The following is a 20879-nucleotide window of genomic DNA, read 5'->3' as shown; positions in this document are numbered from 1 at the left end:
GCTTTATAATCTCTTCACCAGCTGTCTCAGATGTTAGCTACAGTATGTAACAAAAAGCTGTTACTACAGAAACAATTTAAACGTATTAGAATGATTGCTACTGTATATAGATATAAACTTGTGATTTGTTAATCTGTACTACTGCTGTAACTTAAAACTTTCTGACCAATCATGATACCAAATCCAACAGCGATACCAGAAAGAGATGTGTTGTGTGCTATGTGTAGTAAGGTTGCAGTGTTGTTGACGTTAAATTCTTTGTCTTAAAAAAAACCCTTCTTAAATTCTTGATGTTATAAATTGAGGAGAAAAGCTTCTGTTTAAGGTTAATTAGTCACCTAAAATTCTATTGTATGCTTGTCCTTGAAGTTCACACACACTAGGAAGTGATAGTCTATCCCAGGAACACTGGGAGTAATGCATGGACAAACCCTATCAGTGGAAATCATCCACACACTCAGACATAGCGTTATTCAGGCAGCTTAGAGTTACTGATTCAAGAACCCAGATGAAACCATGATGAGAGCATGAGAAACACACAGACCTGAGATCTGAGAATCGAAAACTGGAGCTGTGATAACTGCGTCTTCACCAGCAAATAACGGAATTTTAAATTACCATTTGCACCCTAAATGTCTCATTCAAATTCAAATTTTATTTGTCACATACACAGATAAAATTTTAATTTAAATAACACTTTTATTATTTTGTCATACTTTATGTTTCCATTTTTTGCAAACCATTGGGAAACCCTTGATAGTAAAGACATTTATTTTTGTCTTTTTAGCGATATTCTAGCATTACATTGTTTGTATAAACTGCTGCGTGTTAGGTAGCTAAATTATTGATTTTAGACAAGAGTTAGTTACTGTAAGGCTTGGTGGCTCAGGTAGAGGTGTTTAAAATAAAGATATTCTCTATATAGTACATCAGACCATGGATATCTTATATATAGTAGATCAGGCCACATATACCTTACTGTATATAGAATATATTAGACTATATTGTTGTAGACCAATATCTCATATACAGTAGATCAGACTACAGATATCTTAGCAGGTCAGATATCTTATGTTGATTAGATCACCGCAGATATATTATATAGAGTAGATCAGACCGCAGATATCTTATATAGACTATATTAGAGCACAGATCTCTTATACAGAGTAGATCATGTTATATACATGTTATATGGAGTAGATCAAAACACTGAAATCTTATATAAGGTAAATCAGATAAATGTGAAGATGTTGAGGAGTTCCTCTTATTGACTTTATAGCCCGATCTCTGTGTGAAAGTACTTTCTCTTTCTCTCTCTCTCTCACACACACAAAACCCATTTATGTCACAGACACCACACCAAAGGGAAGGAAAGGCCAGCAATGAAAGCTGACAGAAAATGAGAGAGCATGAGACAAAAATCTAGAGCTTGTGCTAAAGTCAGAACTAGACTCAAGGACACACATTTGATAAATACAAAATCCTTCACACCATTATCTCTCCCCCCCCCCTTTTCACTGCACACTTGTCCAATTTCAAAAGATTTCACGAAAATATTTAAAAGAGAAAAACTTTCATCCCAATTTTTTCCCTTCATGGGAGCGATAATTATTTTATTACGCCTGTACATCTCATTGTGCTTTTTTCTCCTATATTGCTGCTAATTAATCATTTTAAATGATTAAATGAAGATCATATTATCATTTCTTAATTTAATAGCTGTATATTATAATGCTTAGGGTTGTTTGGTTGCCTTTTACATTATAATAAAAGTCCCACGTTTGTCTCTCTTGAAGTTATTATGCAGCCTTTTCAGTTAAAAAGTTATACCTCTGATTTACACCTGTAAAGCAAACACCTCCTTACAGAACACCTCGCCATATCAACTATAACGTCATGTTCATTTATGTGGAGCATCTGCCATCAGAGCCCCTTTGAATGAGTTGTTACTATAGAAACGATGAAAATGAAATATTAGAACAAGCGCATTAATACAAATCTAAAAGTGATTTGTACCCGCACTATTCTATCCACTACGTTAACTCCATCCGCTAATGCATTAAAGATCTTCTCAGCATATAAAACACACTCAAAGCACAGGCTCAAACGTTTAACTGTGTTCATATTCTCTTTCCACATAAATAATACGAGACGGGCGATGACGCAAACTGGCTCATGTACAGATGCACTTGTTCACGTTGAGTGGTCTGAAAGCAGCGATTAGCATTCTTTTCCCTCGGAAAGCAGATCAGGTTGATGAGTGAAGCTTATTAGAGTCGCTCTAACAAGAACCCTCTTGAAAACAGGCTGTATACGCATGACGGATCCTGAAACAGGAGATGAGCTTGATAATAGTGGGGCTTTGTGGTAGCTATAGGTATGTGAGTTGCAAGTTGATACCTGATGTAACTGTTAGCGAAGCATTTTGGCTGTAGAGCTTGTGAGCGGAGTTTGATGCTACGCAGCGGTACAAACCTCCATCGTCTGCCGTGACGTCCAAAATCTGCAGAATGCCATTTGGAAGTGTTACAAACCTGTTACAGAGAAACAAGAAGGAGAAATAGAATAAATTAAAATGTATGTGTCCTAATAAAAAATTGTATGTTTCTTAATGATTGTAAATATCACACTTCAATCATATAAATAGTTCACGCATTTATCATCAGTTAGCATTTGTCAGGGTCAGGGTTGTAGTCAATCAGGAGATTATCCTAGACCTGGGGTACAAGGCACCCACCCACCTACTGTACACCTACAGAAGGGGTTCTTTTAGTGTAGTCATGTTTTGAAAGGCAAACTCAAGCAGGTATGGCTCAAACCAGGGACTCCATGTTAACTAAACATCTCTGCCACCCAATAAGACCTAATTAAGAATTTTTTATTGTTTGGTCATTTTGTCATCCCACGTCCAGTGTTCCCAGTACACACTCCGAATCCACCATCTTCCTATATGTAAGAAAATATACTGTTATTATTGAAACATTTTATTTTGCAATTTGTAAAATATAAAAAATTTAATTTTTCACAATTTTAAGGAAAAATCATAACATTTCTTAACATTTATGTTAAGAAATGTGTGCTCTATATTTGAAGCACAGTCAAAAACAAACTAGATGTTTACCACCTGGCAGTCTATATTTCTAATTCCTTCCTGCACGTGTTAAAAATGTGTTTCTGTGCTCTTAGAACACTGTAGGTGTGAGAACAGTCTGGCTCGCTGTATTGTACGAATTAGCACACAAACGCACAGCTGGGTAACAGCACACTGACATGAAGGAATGTCTTGTTTAAATAGCTTCTTTCATACAGAAAATGCAGCTCTGAAAGCGTTTGCAACTTCATTAATACTGAGCTTTTTAAAAAAGCTTATTTATTCGTAATTTGCCAACACATCATTTGATATTCCAAGCCAAATGTATTACATTACTGCACCATTCATTATGACTTTACACTGTTTGTATAAAAGCCAATGTGGGTTTGGCGAACCTACTGTATTAGTGTTAGTCTTGGTTTATGTCTGCCTTCTTTACTTCCTACTGTATATTGCATTTAACATTGTAGCGGATTAAACTAAGCATATTTTCACTATAATTTTACCAATACATTATTATTTTTCAGTACTCTCTTAAGAAGTTTGAAAAATATGATTAGAGATAAGATGATTTAGATTTATTATATTTTTGCCTGTTTTAATAAGGTTAAAATGCTCCTGTAAGCTTATTCTAAGAATTTCCTTGTTACGCTTATATACTTATAACATGACATTTTAGAGGCTAATGTCATATATCATTAAATGCTCATTTTATTCGTACATAATTTGATTCAGAGTCTTTCCTAACTAATCTGCCAACAATTCTGAGTAAAATCTCAATTTCCAGACAAATTTATTCTGCTTCCATGTTGTTTTGTTCTCAAAGCAATCCTTTCAGCTTATTCTTATAACCGCCTCTTACATTACCGTTATAGCAGTCGATGCTAAACGTCATTAATGTGTCATTTTAGACGTCCAGTCTCTTTTTTTCAAAAGTAATTTGTCAACACACCTGAGGAAAATGTTTTTATTCCGGACAAATATAGCAACATTCTGACATATAAAATACCCCTGTGTGTTAGCTAGCTAAATCATTGACTACAGTCATTAGCTAGTTTATGCTCGGTGTCTCCCAGTTTTTTAGCTGCCTAGCAACAGGTTTTTCACTATTTAAACCACTCAAACAGCAAGACATAAAATAACCCACTTCACATATTTCACTTGTCATTCTAGCCGACAATGCTAAGAGACAAAAAAAGTGGTTTTAGCCCTACACAGACTTTTTTTAAGTAGTTTGTCAACACATCTGAGAGAAATGTTGTTATTCCATACACATTTATTGTGTTTTAAGCAACATTCTGCCTTTACATTGTTTGTATAAAAAACATCTGTGTGTTAGCGAGCTAAATCATTGGCTTTAGTCATTCGCTAGTTTATGCTCGGTGTCTCTTAGCTTCTTAATTACCTAGCAACAGGGTTTCCACAATTAAGACCAGCAAGATCTAAAGCAAACCTCTTAGGTTATTTTATAATTTCCCATATTACACTAGCTAAGAGTCATTAAAATGTGATTTTAGTCCTTACGTGTCTCTTCCTTTAGTCATTTGTCAACACATCTAAGGAAAATATTGACCTTTAGGGCAAATTTGCCCCCTTTTCACTGCCTTACTAAAAAAAAAATTTGTACAAAAGACTGCTGTCTTAGCTAGCTTAATCATTAGGCCTAATTATCATAATTTATGTTTGGTATCTTTCAGTTTCTCAGTTGCCTAGCAACAGGCAGGACTTTAGTCTCAGCAGATATTTAAAATGAAAATGAAATATTATGTTGTGTTTTAAGTTTTTCAAACATTTATACAGTACATAGGGCCGTGCATCGTCAGTAAAATGAAGCGAAGAGCAAAAGTGTGCTTAAACTCCAGGTGAAAAAATGTGACCAGAACATCTGAAAATCTGAATGTAGGTCAGCGGTGGCTGTGCGTCAGAGCTTGACAACCTCGAACAGACCGTTTTGCTTGTCAATAGTCATCTCCCTCCGCCTGTCTTTTCCCGCATGGCATCATGGCTGCTGTGGAGGAGAGCTCATGTTGCACAAGGCCTTGACTGATCCACCACAACCCTCCAGAGACCGCCGTTTTCTCTCCCCCACTCCACCAAAGTATTATAGACTATTAATCCAGCAGACAGATTGCCGTCTGTGGGAAACACACAGCTTGAGAGCCTGCGTTTGTGTCTGTGTGTGTGTGTGTCAGTGTGTAAGAGAAAGAGAGAGAGAGAGTGAGTATGTATGTGAGAGAGAGAGAAAATGGACTGCATGAATTATTAGTTCAGGGGTAGAGAATTTTTTCAGCAGGGGTTGAGTCAGGACAACACAACATCAGAGCAAAGAGCTCAGCGGCACGGCGCTGACCCGCAAGAGCTGAAGCTGTGAATTTAAAGCGAGCCATGTGTTGATACTGCAGTGCAGGAGGAGTGTGTGAGGTGGGGGAAACTCGTTTGTTCCTATTAGCAGCAAAAATAGAGAGGTGACCGAGGCGACAGAAGAATTTTCCACTGTGCATTTATGCATTCAGGAAACGCTCTTATTCTCCTAACATAGGCGTGCAAATTAAGGGTTAAAGGTCTTTTTTCACAGAGTTTACGTTAGCATGCGACAGGTCACTTGTCTTGCTTGCAGTTTGTCGCATGTGGGCGTGTATTCTGTTTTTTTGTTTGTTTGTTTGTTTTGTTTTGTTTTAAGTAAGAAATAAAACACCCAGAGATGTGCTCTTACAGGAAAATAATCAGCGCATAAGGATGCATCATGGCATAAGGAACAGTGAGAACTGACCGACTTATGGTTAATTAATTTACAGTAGGAGGACATACTATACAACCTTAAAGTGTTTTATTTATCGTACACTTCGTCAATTTGCCAACAGTTCCATACTTTTTTAACCCATTTATGGTGACATTTTTGTCATGGATTGTCCATGAAACAGGTTTCAGTTATTATTTATGTTACAGTAGCTATAAATAATCCTTCCCAGAATCTTGTCCCTCTCTGGAAGTTAATAAGAAAAAAATACACTGCTTCGCATGTTAGAAAAAAAAAAGTAAAGTGTTTTGCAAAAGGTTACACCTTTACATCTGTGAAAAATCACTCACTCACTCATCGTGTATACCACTTTATCCTGTATATAGGGTTGTGGGGCTCCTATATAAGCAAGGGAGCATAAGCAAGGAGACTTAAGGCTCGAGGCAGGGTACACAACGACGGGGCACCAATAAATCACAGGGCACTTATACTCACATGCTCATTCACACACTACAGGCAATTTGGGAACATCAAATATAATCTGTGTGTCTTTGGATTGTGGGAAAAAAAAAGAGCACCCAGAGGACACCCACCACGCCTGGGTTAGAACATGCAAACTCCATGCATACAAACCAAAGGTGAGATTTAAACCCAGAACCTGTAGGTGCAAGGCACAAGGCTAACCACTATCCCACCGTGCAAAACTGAAGACTGTTTTTCATTTACATCCACAATTATAAGCCAGTCGTTAGCACTGTTGACTCACCCCTCCTGGGTCGAGAGCTCGATTTCTGCCTTGGGCGTCTGTGTGCATGGAGTTTGCATGTTCTCTTCATGCTTGGTGGGTTTCCTCTGGGTTAATTATACTAACTTGTGTTCCCAAATTGACTGTTTAGGTGTGTGTGTGTGTGTGTGTGTTTGTGTGTGCCCTGTGATGGACTGGCACCCTATCCAGGGTGTATCGTACCTTGTGCCCAAAGTCCCCTGGTGTAGACTCCAGGCCCCCATGACCCTGTACAGGATAAACAGTATACAGTAGAAGATGAATGAATGAATCCACAATTATGGCTATACACATGGCTATGTTTGTTCAGTCTTTTAAGGGAAATACTTTTATTTTTTTAAATGGCATTGTAGTAAAACAAATACTAAATACACATACAGTAATACTGTAAGGTCCTACTGTAAGCTGCGGGTAACGTACCAGGAGCACTGAAGTCAAAGTATGTTTTTACTTTTTTAAAGGGTACTGGTAACTCGTGCTTTTACCTCTGTAATGTTCTGTGATTCAGTTCACGTTGCCCTTCTGCTATTTCACATATTCAATAGTGCAGTGTTAAATGGAATATACTTGGCTTTTTAATTCAAAAGCAGGGATGATGATGGTATATAAGGAATAAATTAATCTTCATCTAAATTGCAAATACAGAAAAACCTCACTACATGACGTGCACTCTAACCTGCTCTGTTTGCTAAATATATTAAAACGAAACCATGTGAGAAACAAAGGAAGACGAACAACACAAAATTACAGTCATATACAACATGAATAATAAGGTATCTGTGTCAGCTTTCTTATTTAAATGATAAACCACAACAGCTCCATGAAACAACAAACAAGCTCTAAAATAAAGCAACTTTTTCTTTCTGGTTCAATAGAAAATAATAAGAATCATTCTGAGCACAATTCAGGAGAAGACAAGCATAAAGTAGAATCTTTCAGCAGTGTACAGAATACATGAGTCAAACAGATGAGTCTCACCTCGGTGTACTGACTGATTCAGCAGATACAGGAAGCGGCATGTGGTTCTTCTCCCAGGTGATGCTGGGAGCGGGTACACCGTCTATGTGGCACTCGAAGCGTGCAGTACCTCCGACCGGTACAACCTGAGCCTCAGGGTCTCGGAGGAAAGCAGAAAGTCCTGAAGACGAAAGGAAATGAGGTGAGAAATGTAATTAGTGCAGTAAACTCTGCAGGTAGCTTTTAGGGGCTGTGAAGGTGGAACGTTCGTTTCTGTGAAACAAGAAGCATTTTCGTAGCTCGTGCTTTACATACTTTCACAATAATTAGCTAAAAAACTGCATTAGAGAATGCACTGGGTTTTTCTTTGCTAAAGCTGCTTCCTCATATTCACTTTACAGCATGAATTATATTACTTGTTAAATGAAAAGTAAATGAAACCTGTGATGTAAGTTAGAAGAAAATGTGTAAAATAGCTTTTTCTCATCTAAATAAATTCAGTAGTATATAAGAATTTCACTTTTACAGTATGCAGAGCCAGACCACGAGTATTTATAAGAGCCCCTACTCAGGGCTTCTGTAATGAAATAGGAGTTAGCGAGACATGCACAGGAAGACCTTCCCGTTAGGAGATAGCATGGGATTATTAATTAGCAACTAAAAAGGAAACTGAAAACACAAAATAACAAAGCTCAACAGTCCACGAGACCGGGCGGGAATCTGGAAACTAAAAATAAAACTTATATCCTCTCGTGGCATTCGCCCTTACCGAGGATTTATACGTGATCGATGTGTTTTTATACTCTGCACTTAAACTGAGAGTGCACATTTGACAGGTGGCATGCCGTTCTCTCTCTCTCCTCTTCAGCGTCTAAGGAAGACTAAGCCTGGATCTTTTGCCCTTGTCTTGGCTTGCTGCACGCTGTGACGTTGTTTGGCCCTGATACCTTTACCGGTTCTACCCAAATGATCGCAGGAAGTGCGCAGGTATCAGGACTCTTAAATAGACGCCACCAGGAGCAGCATGTCCACGCTGATTGCCTTTGTGGCAGCATCGCCTGGCAATCATGTTCTAGATGACCGCGGCTATGTCTGTTCAGAACGGAGTAGCAGCTTGCGGATGAATAATGCAGATAATTTTCACGCAATTCTGCCCCTCATGAGACCCGCTTTGTTACATTTACAGTTAAGAAAAACAAAAGAAATGACCTATACCTCATTGAGACAATATTTTTAAACTATAATCTAAGGTCAATTTTATTAGAAGAGTATTTATTATATGAGTAAATAAAAATTACATCTACATAAAGTAAAAAGGATAACATCTTAGACCTGGACAAGAGAAAAATTAATAAAATACACAAACATAGAAAAAGGACAGCTTGTGCAATATTTATAATTATATTCAAACAGATGTGTTAATTAAAAAAAAAAGACTTTCCAGACATCAGAAATATAATTTATTGCATGTTTTATGACACTAAGCATTTACTACTTTGTGAGAGAGGACAAGAAGTAGATTTCTGTTTAATTAATAAGAATGTCTATGCAAGCAAAGTGAGAGAAGTGACAAAATCACCCTGCAAACATGGGAAAAGAGGTACTGATCTGGGAATTACACCAAACACAGGCATTATGGTTTTCACCACGATGGGTTTTCCTGTTACACATGTTCATGACTGAAATATGGATTTTGATTATTTATCACTTGTACCATTTATTTCACTAAGTGAGAAATCTAAGGAGAACCTTAGCAGACATCAGTGACTGTCCTGTCCAGGTTATACTCACCTGGTGCATCATACTGTATCTCCCAAAGACAGTAACACCAGTAAACAAAGGCAAGTACAATGGAACCTCGGATTGCAAGTAATGCGGTTTGCATGTGTTTAGCAAGACAAGCAAAGATTTTTAATACATTTTGACTTGGAAAACAAACGTCTTGGATCACGCATGCGCTTCTTGTTTTGACACCGAGCGTCACGTGATCACATCCCTGCCGCTCCAGAATTGTGGGTAATCGTCTCTCCTGCTGGGTCTTAGTGCACGTCCTTTACTGGTATAATCAACATCCATGCATGCGTGTACTGTTTACTATAACACTGTAACCACGCGTTCGTAAAATATACTTTATTTTGTGTCTGTATGTATGTGTACAGCACGCATGTAAAGCAAAAGCAAGTCTCTTTAGAGAGGTTTAAGATCCATTTTCTCTCTTTGCTCAAGGCTTAGCCTGCTTTTTGTGTCTGTGTGTGCCCACGTCATTGGACACCGTGCCACACACACACAAACACACACAAACACACACACACACACACACACACACACACACACACAGACCCTTCCTACCCCTCCTACTAATATGTGGTTCACATAATCTTTAAACTTCATAATGCCGAGTTTTACAGAATCAATCTCAGATGATAAGTCAACCAAAAAATTTCTGCTGGTTGAGTCCTGCTCTGAGCTGAGTGGAATTTTTGTTGCTTTTGGTCTTTTAGCTAGTCACCTTGAGGAGTCGCCACAGAGGACTATCCAGTCCCCACACAACACGATTTTATGCCAGATTTCTTTCCTAATGCAACACTTCCATTTCATCTGGACTTGGGACCAGCACTGCACCAAGCGGCAGAGGTTTGGTCATTGATCATCTTTTACTTTTTAAAGATTAGGGCGTATGGCTCGTAGGTTTTGTTACATTTTTTCTCTGCTTCATTACAGTGCTTGTACTACAGCACAAACAAATCACATAATGTCCTATCCTACAGAACGTACTGCGGACATTAAGCGAAGCATACCTGTTAATTATTACTGCTTTAGTGACTGTAACATCAGCAGCAGAGTGTAAACATCCTTTTCTTGACTTCATGAAAAGTTCCCCAAAAAGACTTTGAACACATTCAAACCAGAACTGGTTTCTTTTTTCTACCAGAACTTTTCTCTCCTATCCAACTGACCTTTCTTTTACAGTATTACTACTAGGTACTCCATTAGACATCCTTATATTTTATCTTATAATTTCAAAGCAATTCAATGCCTTTACCATCAGTGCATCACTTAAAAAAATATTTCTAAAAGTACATTTTGAAGAAAGTTAAATATTTGTATGACGTTAAGGAAATGTGCACTTTTCATATATATATAGAAAGTATGAAAAAAAAGAGATAAAGTGGGCAGAAGGACCACTTCAGGATTTCTGACATACTTTACAAAACTTACCTTCTTTAATGAAACTGTTTGTCAGTGTCCCTGAGAGAACTCAAGAGCAAAAAGTCAAACAGAATATTAATAAGATTTAGTTTATTTCTACATACCGCTTAATCTCATTTAATAAATTTATATATTTTTTTATAATCTTTGTGTTATAGTAAATATTTTCTGTATGTAGTATCCACTCTTTTCTTTAGCAAATAAGTGGCAGAATGTATTTTTGCCTTGATTGATGCTAGACTTAAATACTGATTTAATATTAAAAGAAAAGAGTTAGAGCTGCAGGGGTCGAGTACTTACATCAAACACGGATTATGATAAGTTTTAGTTGGGTTTTATCATAATTGATAATTTAATCATTTTAAAGTCAAATTTAAGATTAATTATCTGACTGTTTTGCAGAGTTACAGATGTTTATCTTCTTAGGATGTCTTTTATGGAGTTTGGAATGTGACAAAAGAAAAATTTAAATTACTCTTTTTAATCTAAAGTTCTATCTAAAGTTCTACCTAAATAAAATAATTTCGTCTTCCTGTGGTGTAATAAATACATTTACATTTTAGCTAGGAAAAGAATTGCTTTTTAGATTAGACAGTAGAGTGCAAACATCTTAGGCACATGCAAAGAAATGCCATAAAGCACAGATGCAAAACAATTACATAAAAAAAAAAAAAAATCACTATTAAAAACAATAAACAGCGTAAAACTAACCATAGTCAATATTACGTGTAACAAGGCTTTGCTGTTTAAAAATAGGTCAGTTGTCTTAGGTTTACTTGGAGAAGTTTAATAAGGAAATTAACCGATAAGATTTTCTGAGCTTTCCAGATAATCTAGAAGTGGAGGTGGGAGGTAATTGAGTTCATGTACAGTACTTAAAGTATTTGTACTTATCACGTATCTGTACTTTACTTAAATAGTCTCATTAAACGTTTATTATTCAATTTAATGTCAATTTTTGTGATCTTGTATTTGAAATTATTTTGTATTGTGTAAATGCTGCCCTTGGTTTGTGAAAAAAATTATTTTAAAAGGAACGAGCGACATTTAATTATTATTGCTCGATTCAGTTGTGAAGCTTTTAAATAACGCTTTAGAGCTATAGCTCAACTTCTTTTTTAATAGATTCAAGGTTTTAAAATTTAATCGGATATTGAATCAAGCTATTTATAAAATACAACTCTTAAAAACACAATTCCGACTGCATGGTGGCTTAGTGGTTAGCACTGTCGTCTTGCACCTCCAGGACCGGGTTTGATTCCCAGCCAGGTTCGATTCCAGCGTCTGGGTGCGAGGAATTTGCATGTTCTCCCTGTGCTAGGTGGTTTCCCACTGATTTCCTCCCACAGTCTAAAAACATGCAGATTAGGCTAATTTGTGTTTCCAAATTGCTCGTAGTGTGTTAATTTGTAAACTATGTATGTCCTGTGATGTATTGGCACCCTGTCCAGGGTGTACCCCACCTTGTACCCTATGTTACCTAAGTTATGCTCCAGGCAAACAACACCCCCCCCCCCCCACCCCGCCTGCAACCCTGTTTACAGATTTAATGGCATAACTGATGAGTAAGTAAGAGAGTAACATAATTGCAATCTATTCGGCACCAAGGTATCAGGTTAATTAAGGTATGTTTTAACAGGCGGGGCAAACCCTTTTTCACACAGGGCTATGTAGTTTTGGATTTTGTTTTCCCTCAATAATAAAACCCTTCATTTAAAAACTGCATGATGTGTTTACTTGTGTTATCTTTTACTAATATTAAAATTTTTTATGATCTGAAACATTAAAGTTTGACAAACATGCAAAAAAATAAGAAATCAGTAAGGGGGCAAACACTTTTTTACACCATTGTACCTTGTAGCACAGTACAATTTTTTTTTTTTACATATTCCAGTTAAGAACCTGCAGTCAGAGAACAGAGGCAGCCAGGATACAGCGCCTTCTGGAGCAGACTGGGTTAAGGGGCCTTGTTCAAGGGCCCAACAGTGGGAACTTGGCAGTGCTGGGGCTTGAACCGCTAACCTTCTGATCAGTAACCCAAAGCCTTAACCGTTTAAGCCACCGTTGTCCTGGTGAGCTCCCTGGTGATTCCCATCCCAGGGGCATGACATAAAGTCAGGGCGTCACATACAGTATTACCAAGCACGCTAGTTTGCCTGCTTCTTTTTTTTTGGCTTCAGTGGCAGAAAAGCCACAAAAAATAGAACTTGGCACTACGAGGTAACTTAACAGTGACAAGACTGAAAACTAAAGTTACTGATTTTCTGTTTCAGTGGTATTTAGCAGATAGCTGTATTTTGTTAATTATTAAACAATACCCTCTGAATAAACCTGTAGAAATAATTTGGTTGACTTAATGATTTTACAGAAGGGAATCTGATGCTTTATGTGTATGGGGTTGTGTTTATGATTAGTATGTGACGTGGCCAGAATGAGACCAGACAATCTGGTGGCCCAGTATATGATTTAACTGGCCTAAAACTGCTATATCGTAATATGTTGTTTACTTTAGGGCTGCAACAACTAATCGATAAAATCGATAATTATCGATAATGAAATTCGTTGTCAACGCTATGCAAGACCGAGCTTTCACGGCATGTCACGCTATGCAAGACCGAGCTTTCACGGCATGTCATGCACGAACACTTAAAAAGAAAACATGTTGGTGTTACGGATGGCGAAACGACAGCAGGGTCGGTAAAAACTGTATCTCTCCATCGTGTAAAAGGTGAAGTGCTTTAAGTTTAAACTGTTTGCTAACTTCGGGACAGTCACGCTAGATCTGTTCACGTGCTACTCGCGAGCATCACATTGCACAATCACCTCATGAGCAATAGTGATTAGTTAAATGGAGTTACTTTAGATTATCTTAATTTACACGGTGCGAATAACAGAAGAATATTACATTTAGTGATTGTTGTGGTTTTCAGCGAACGCAAATAACAGTATATTTGTGACTATTAGCTTTTTGCATTTATACAGTTTTTTTTTGTCCACTACAAAGTTAACTTGTAATTTACTGTGGTTTTACTTATGCATACATCATTTTATTATACAAAATTACATTATTTTAGCTGTTTATATCTTATCAACTGAATATATCAGTGTATTTTTTAAACTATACACACTCAACAAAAATATAAACGCAACACCTTTGTTTCTGCTCCGATTTTTCATGAGATGGACTTAAAGATCTGACATCATGAGTAGTGCACAGGTGTACCTTATACTGCCCACAATAAAAATGAAATGGTAATATTGTGTATCTGGAATGAATTTTATACTGTATATATTACAAATTAACAAATTATAGACCGATTTCAAACCTTCCGTTCATATCAAAAATATTAGAAAAAGTAGTATCAGCTCAAATATGCACATTCTTGCAGAAAAACAACATCCTAGAAGAATTTCAGTCAGGTTTCAGGCCCCATCATAGTACAGAAACTGCACTAGTCAAGATTGCAAACGACTTGTTTTTAGCTTCAGACCAAGGCTGCATCTCAATACTAGTCTTACTTGATCTAAGTGCTGCATTCGACACCATAGATCATAATATTCTCATAGACCGCCTACAAAATCATATAGGTATTCAGGGGCAGGCATTAAAATGGTTTAGATCATACCTGTCTGATCGATACCATTTTGTAGATCTAAATGGAGTACCGTCTGATGTAATGCCAGTGAAATATGGGGTCCCACAAGGGTCAGTTTTAGGACCTCTCCTGTTCTTAATTTACATGCTTCCCCTGGGAAACATCATTAGAAGGCATGGGATTAGTTTCCATTGTTATGCTGATGATACCCAATTATACATCTCAACAAAACCAGATGAAATACCCAAGTTGTCTAGATTAACAGAGTGTGTCCAGGACATAAAAGATTGGATGACCAATAACTTTCTTTTACTAAATTCAGATAAGACAGAGATATTGCTCATCGGCCCAAAAACCAGCACACAACAGCTTTCACAATTCAGCCTGCGTTTAGAAGGATGTACTGTTACTACTAGCTCAACAGTAAAAGACCTGGGCGTGATATTAGACAGTAACTTGTCTTTTGAAAATCATATTTCCAATATCAAAAAAACAGCCTTTTTCCATCTTAGAAATATTGCCAAACTTAGGAGTATCCTATCCGTATCTGATGCAGAAAAGCTAGTTCATGCATTCATGACCTCCAGACTGGACTATTGTAATGCATTACTAGGTGGTTGTCCTGCATCCTCAATAAACAAGCTACAGTTAGTCCAAAATGCAGCCGCCAGGGTTCTCACTAGATCCAGAAAATATGATCATATAACCCCAATATTATCGTCCCTGCACTGGCTACCTGTTCAATTTAGAATTAATTACAAAATAGTACTACTTACATACAAGGCTTTAAATGGTTTAGCTCCCCCATACCTAACCAGTCTTTTGATACGCTATAATCCACCACGTCCCTTAAGATCACAAAACTCCGGACTTCTGGTAATTCCCAGAATTTTAAAATCTACAAAAGGGGGCAGGGCATTCTCATATTTGGCTCCAAAGCTTTGGAATAGCCTTCCAGACACTGTTCGGGGAGCAGACACGGTTTCCCAATTCAAAAGTAGGCTCAAGACGCATCTCTTTAATCTGGCATACGCGTAACTCATCCCATAACCTCATACTCCAGTACACCTATCCTGAATGGCAACTACGCTAATTCTCTCCATCTTTTCTGTACTTTTCTACCCATCCTGAGACATCTGGAGATTGTGCCAGCTTCAGTAGACAAAGGCCAACCCTGCGAGGTTTCTAAGGCATCTTGAGAAGGACCTGCTCCAGCTAGATTCTGCTTTATGATGGCTGGAGCTACACATCCTGCTCCTGTGCTGCCAGTGATCTGACCCCATCTGCCCCCTGCACCTACTGCTGAACTGAATCTACACAACTTCTGATATATTGAACTTTCACCTGCACAACACACTTGATGTTATTTTTATCTGTTATTACCCAGATGAGGATGGGTTCCCTGTTGAGTCTGGTTCCTCTCAAGGTTTCTTCCTATTGCCATCTCAGGGAGTTTTTCCTTCCCACTGTCGCCGTCACCCTTGGCTTGCTCATCAGAGACATTTCATTCATCATTCATTCATTTAATTATTATCTAGACACATTTTTCTCACACATACACACTTCCAAATATTTTCTTTTCTTTTCTTTTCTAAAAAAAAAAAAAAATCTTTAATTCTTTTTTTTTTGGGAAGCTGCTTTGGGACAATGACCATTGTTAAAAGCGCTATATAAATAAAATTGAATTGAATTGAATTGAATATATTATATACTACATTTCATTTAAGGTTTAAAATGTCAAAATTAAAGATTATTAAACTCTTTATGTGGATTTTGCATTTTTAAAAGTTTATTTTTATACATAAATAATACCCTGTTTTTTTTTTTTTTTTTAAATAGTTATAAGCGAAATATCAAATTAAAGAAGCGTTTAGGTTTTATCCGATTAATCGAAAACATAATCGCTCAACTAATCGATTATCAAAATAATCGTTAATTGCAGCCCTAGTTTACTTTACTGCCATTATTCTGTAACATTTATTTAGTTTACATTTATTTTTTATTGAATCAGTAATGATGTTATAAAATAAACATTTTTTAAAACTACATAAGTCTACATTTATTATTAAAATGGTTGCCTAATACTGTTAAAAAAGGACAGGTTTAAAAAGGACAGGTTTAAAAAGGACAGGTTTTGGTTTAAAAAAATGTTTTTATTTATAATGATACTAAAATCTTAAAACCTTGAGTACTGCTTTAGACTGATACCAATCCAATACTGTCCTATTACAAAGCTACATTATAAAACCTCTTTCACACAAAATCCTTTCCATTGTAAATGTATTAAATATAAAAGTATAAAATATAATCGATCAGTCTTAATAAAGGCAAAGTGAACTAAGTTACTTTACATAAAAATATTTCAGGTTCCGATGATCTTTGACACTCTTTATAGCCATAGAAGGTGCTATATTAAAGCATGTTCCTGGAAAATTAACTGGAAGGGAAAAGCATGGTAAGAAAATGTGCACAAGCAACAGCCTTTAGAAGACCTTGAGACGGCTTCACAACGAGTAGAGTGAGGCTGGAGTCAGTGCATCAAGAGCCACCATGCACAGCCGCCTTCAGGTAATGGGCTACAACTATAGTGTTCCCAGTATCAAGCTACACCTGAACTAGAGGCAGTGCTCTAAAGTCCTCCTATGATGGAAGATGAAAGAAAATTTTGCATTTTATTTGGGAAAATAAGGAGAAAAAGAGGATAGGCACAGAATATACGTTGCTTGAAGTCTAGGGTGAACTTTCCATAGTTAGGGATGATTTGGAGTGGCATGTGATCTGCTAGTGTTGGTCCACTGTGTTTTATCAAGTCCTATGTCAATGCAGCCGTCTACCAGGAGATTTTAGAGCACTTCAAGCTCTTGAAAAGCTTTATAGAGATGCAGATTTTCTTTACCACCTGCCCACAGTGCAAAAAAGCCAATAAATGGTATGCTGACCAGCCACATGATCTCACCCGTATAGAGAATCAAGGGGAGGATGAGAAACACTTGACCCAAGAATAAGATGAAGATAAGATGAAGGCTGCTATTAAAGCAACCTGGTCTTCAGTAATGCCTCAGCAGTGACACAGAGGCTGATCGCATCTATACCATGCCACACTGATGCAGCAATTAATCCTATAAAATTCCTGACCATAATTTTTCATAATGTATGTATTTTTAATTCTTTTAAATATTCTAATTTTGATTTTAATGTCCTGTAAGCTGTAATTATTAAAATTAAACAAAAAAACTACTTCACTCTACATGTAATGAATATAGGAGAGTTTTAAATTAAATAACATAATATTCAAATTTGAGATTAGGAAGAAGGCATCTTTGCTGTGGTGCATTCTGATCTTTGTGCTTTGTTGCGTTTGGGAAACAGGGTCCTGCTCCTGAGCAAAGTTTCTCAATGAGCACACAGAAATCGTGGATGGTACGCAAAGAGTGAGAGATAAAGACTCGTTAAACATTAGCTCATGATATTTCAGAGTGTTTCATCACTCGCTGGCTAAATAAACACACACACACACACACACACACACACACACAGCACTGTAAACTGGAGCCCTGCTGATGTAGATGTCACTGCCCAAATGATTTTTGTGTGTTTTTGCTGATATTGCTTTTTATTTTCATGTTCACTGCAGGGTTTTATTTTTAAGCCTGAACTATTTACACAGTTATGGCTCGTTCTGATTAATTTCCTTTTAAATGTGATCTTCGGAATACTACTGAATAAAGCTGACCCGGGGGCGGAGCTTTGTATGAAGGCATGCGTGAGAGAATTGATTTTTCTTGCTTTTTTTTCCCCTCGCCCCAGTGATTCAGTGTTCCAGTATTCCACAGAGAAGCTGTATAAATTAGGTTTTCACTGGGGAATTAGTTGATGGGGAATTTGCAGCCCTGTAGTTTTCTTTGTCAATGCAAATAAAGAACAGTGTAAGTACAGTGCAGGAAGTGACGGGGCAAAGAGCGATCTGTTCCGAAATATCGGTTTTTCTGTTTGGATTGCAGGTAATGGGAACATTTCATCATCACTTTCAAAAAAGGGAGACTGCTAGCATAGCAGCATTACATCATAGCTGGCTAATTTAAACAGGATAGTGAAAGTTGTAATTTTTGTCAATCACACAGGCAGAACAGAAATTACCAAAGAGCAAAAAAACTGGCCCCTGATGTGTTAGTAAATAACTAAAAAAGACCAGGCTGAGGAAATCACACTCATTAAACTGTCACAGGCTTCGGGAATATTTAGGAAGATCATTATGTGTCATCCCTTATTACTTCAAATCAAGAATGAGTACAACAGTGAACACACAAAAATAGGCAGTCCATATCATGTACAAGTTAGAGGTCACAGGGGTGTAGTGTGTGTTAGCACTGTGGTCGTGCACCTCCAGGGTCAAGGGTTCGATTCCCACCTTGGGTCTGTGTGCATGGAGTTGTTCATGTTCTCCCCGTGCTTGGTGGGTTTCTTCCGGATACTCCGGTTTCCTCCCACATTCCAAAGACATGCAGATTAGGCTCAACAGTGTTTCCAAACTGCTCGTAGTGTGTGTGTGTATATGTGTGTGAGCCGTGCGACGGACTGGCACATGTCCATTGTGTACCCCACATCGTGCCCTAAGTCACCTGAGAAGGCCTCCAGGCACATAGTCGATGATTGAGTGAGTGTGTGAGTGAGTGTCATAAATGCAAGTACCCTGAGATGGTATTTTTCTGTCACATCGCCGAGCCTGATTGCTGAATATATTGCAGTGCTATACAGCACAGTGCGGTAAAAGGCTCAATTCGGATTGGTCCAAACAATAAATTGCTTATCGTTATTGTTTCTATAGTAACAGGAAATATAGTAACACCGTAATTTGAACAGTGTGTGCTGCATAAAAAGGGAATACATTATGTGAATAATATTATGTGCATAATAGTGAAGCTTTCTGGCGTTTTAACTTTAATAGAAGGAGTCTCTGGTTTCATAGAGTAGTGTCCTGGACTGGCTAGAACACTACTTTACTTTACTCAAGTTAGATTAACAGAAAGTGGGTACTTACTGGCCAGCTGCAGAGTGACACTGCGACTGGTGAGTGTCCCGAACGAGCTCCCACTCAGACAGCTGTAGGCTCCCTCCATTCCTGCTGAGACTTTCCCGTCCTGAGCTGACGGTAGGAGGAGCAGCGAGCTGTTGGGAAGCAGCCGGACGGCCTCGCTCTCGCTCAGCACCACCCCGTCCTGAAGCCAGGTGATGTTGAGCAGGGTCTCAGCGCTTCCGAGATGGCAGTCCAGCAGCAGAGGACGAGGAGGTTCCAGAACCACGTGAATGGGACCAGCACCGCAACTCAATTCCACAAACATGGGGTTTTCTGTAGAGACATAGAGGAACAATATTTTGGGTTAGCCATGTCAGATTATTTTTAATGATAAAAAGTATATGTAAAAAATAACACACTGGACCATGTGGTTATACAGAATTATACCACAATACAATAAAATTCTCTGATTTATGAATCGCGATTTATTTGTGTGCCGTTTCATGTTTCTCTACACTGACTCCAAAATCGATTTATGAAATACAGTGAGGTCTATAAGTATTTGATCACCCTGTGATTTTGAAATTTCTCTTAGAAATCATGGAGGGTCTACAATTTTCAGCACAGGTGCATTTCCACTGTGAGAGGCAAAATTTAAAAAGAAAAATCCGGAAATCACATTGTATGATTTTTGAACAATTTATTTGTGAATTACTGTGTCAAATAAGTATCTGATCACTTGCTTATCAGCCAGATTTCTGACCCTCAAAGACCTGTTATTTTGTAAATAATTATAGATAAATTATTTATTACATTTATAAAAGAAATGCATGGGTCAATCGAAAAATATTCCAGCTCCTGATTGGGTTTCAGCTTGAAAAAGATTAGATAGAACCGATTCTGTACCGAGCGCAGAAGCTTCTGTCGGGTGCAACAGAAAGGCATTTTCATCAAAAGTAACGCATGTTAAAAAGCCTCCGATCTGCTCCGAATTAATTTCAAATTAATTAGAAACCCACTCATTACAGACACTTACAACAGTATTACAACACCGCGAGCACAAATTATTCTCAAAACACGCGTGCTCTCAACTCCTTAACACGTGCTCAAGACTTTGGAGGCATTTGTGCCGATAAAACGTTGTAGTTTCTTTATAATCCTACAGAATTACTAAATTATTCACACCTTGGCATCCTGTGTGGTAGGATTGAATTATTTTCTATATATATCTCCAGAGATACGCACTGCTCAGTAACAATGTAGCTTTTTGTTTAACTGAATTTGAGGTTAAATGTTAAATCTTATTTAGTTTGTATTGTTTAAATGCTGCACTTGCTTTGTAAGACTACACTTAGTTACTCCTATTTATTTCAGTTGTGGAGCTGTTTAATAAAGCTAAGGTATGAAGTTCGAGTTTTGACAACCGTTTAAGGTAATATTACACAGATTGGGTTACTGCAAAAATAATTGATTTAAAATCATTTTTATAC

General features: G+C 37.5%; 1 protein-coding gene across 3 annotated transcripts in view; it reads right to left on the bottom strand.

Moving 5' to 3' along the window:
- The window catches only part of igdcc4 (immunoglobulin superfamily, DCC subclass, member 4), a 58743-nt gene that overhangs the window by 24906 nt on the left and 12958 nt on the right, over positions 1 to 20879 (bottom strand). For all 3 annotated transcript variants that reach the window (XM_053492230.1, XM_053492233.1, XM_053492232.1), the window contains exons 2-4: positions 19414 to 19722; positions 7591 to 7750; positions 2401 to 2534 (exon numbers count right to left, since the gene is read on the bottom strand). In XM_053492230.1, the coding sequence (XP_053348205.1) occupies positions 2401 to 2534; positions 7591 to 7750; positions 19414 to 19722 (603 nt within the window). The remainder of the gene's footprint in view (positions 1 to 2400; positions 2535 to 7590; positions 7751 to 19413; positions 19723 to 20879) is intronic.

The sequence above is a fragment of the Clarias gariepinus genome, chromosome 3 (genome assembly GCF_024256425.1).
Source record: "Clarias gariepinus isolate MV-2021 ecotype Netherlands chromosome 3, CGAR_prim_01v2, whole genome shotgun sequence".
NCBI classification, from domain to species: Eukaryota; Metazoa; Chordata; class Actinopteri; order Siluriformes; family Clariidae; genus Clarias; species Clarias gariepinus.
The sequence above is the reverse complement of the archived record's forward strand: the minus strand, read 5'-3'. Positions and strand labels throughout refer to the sequence as shown.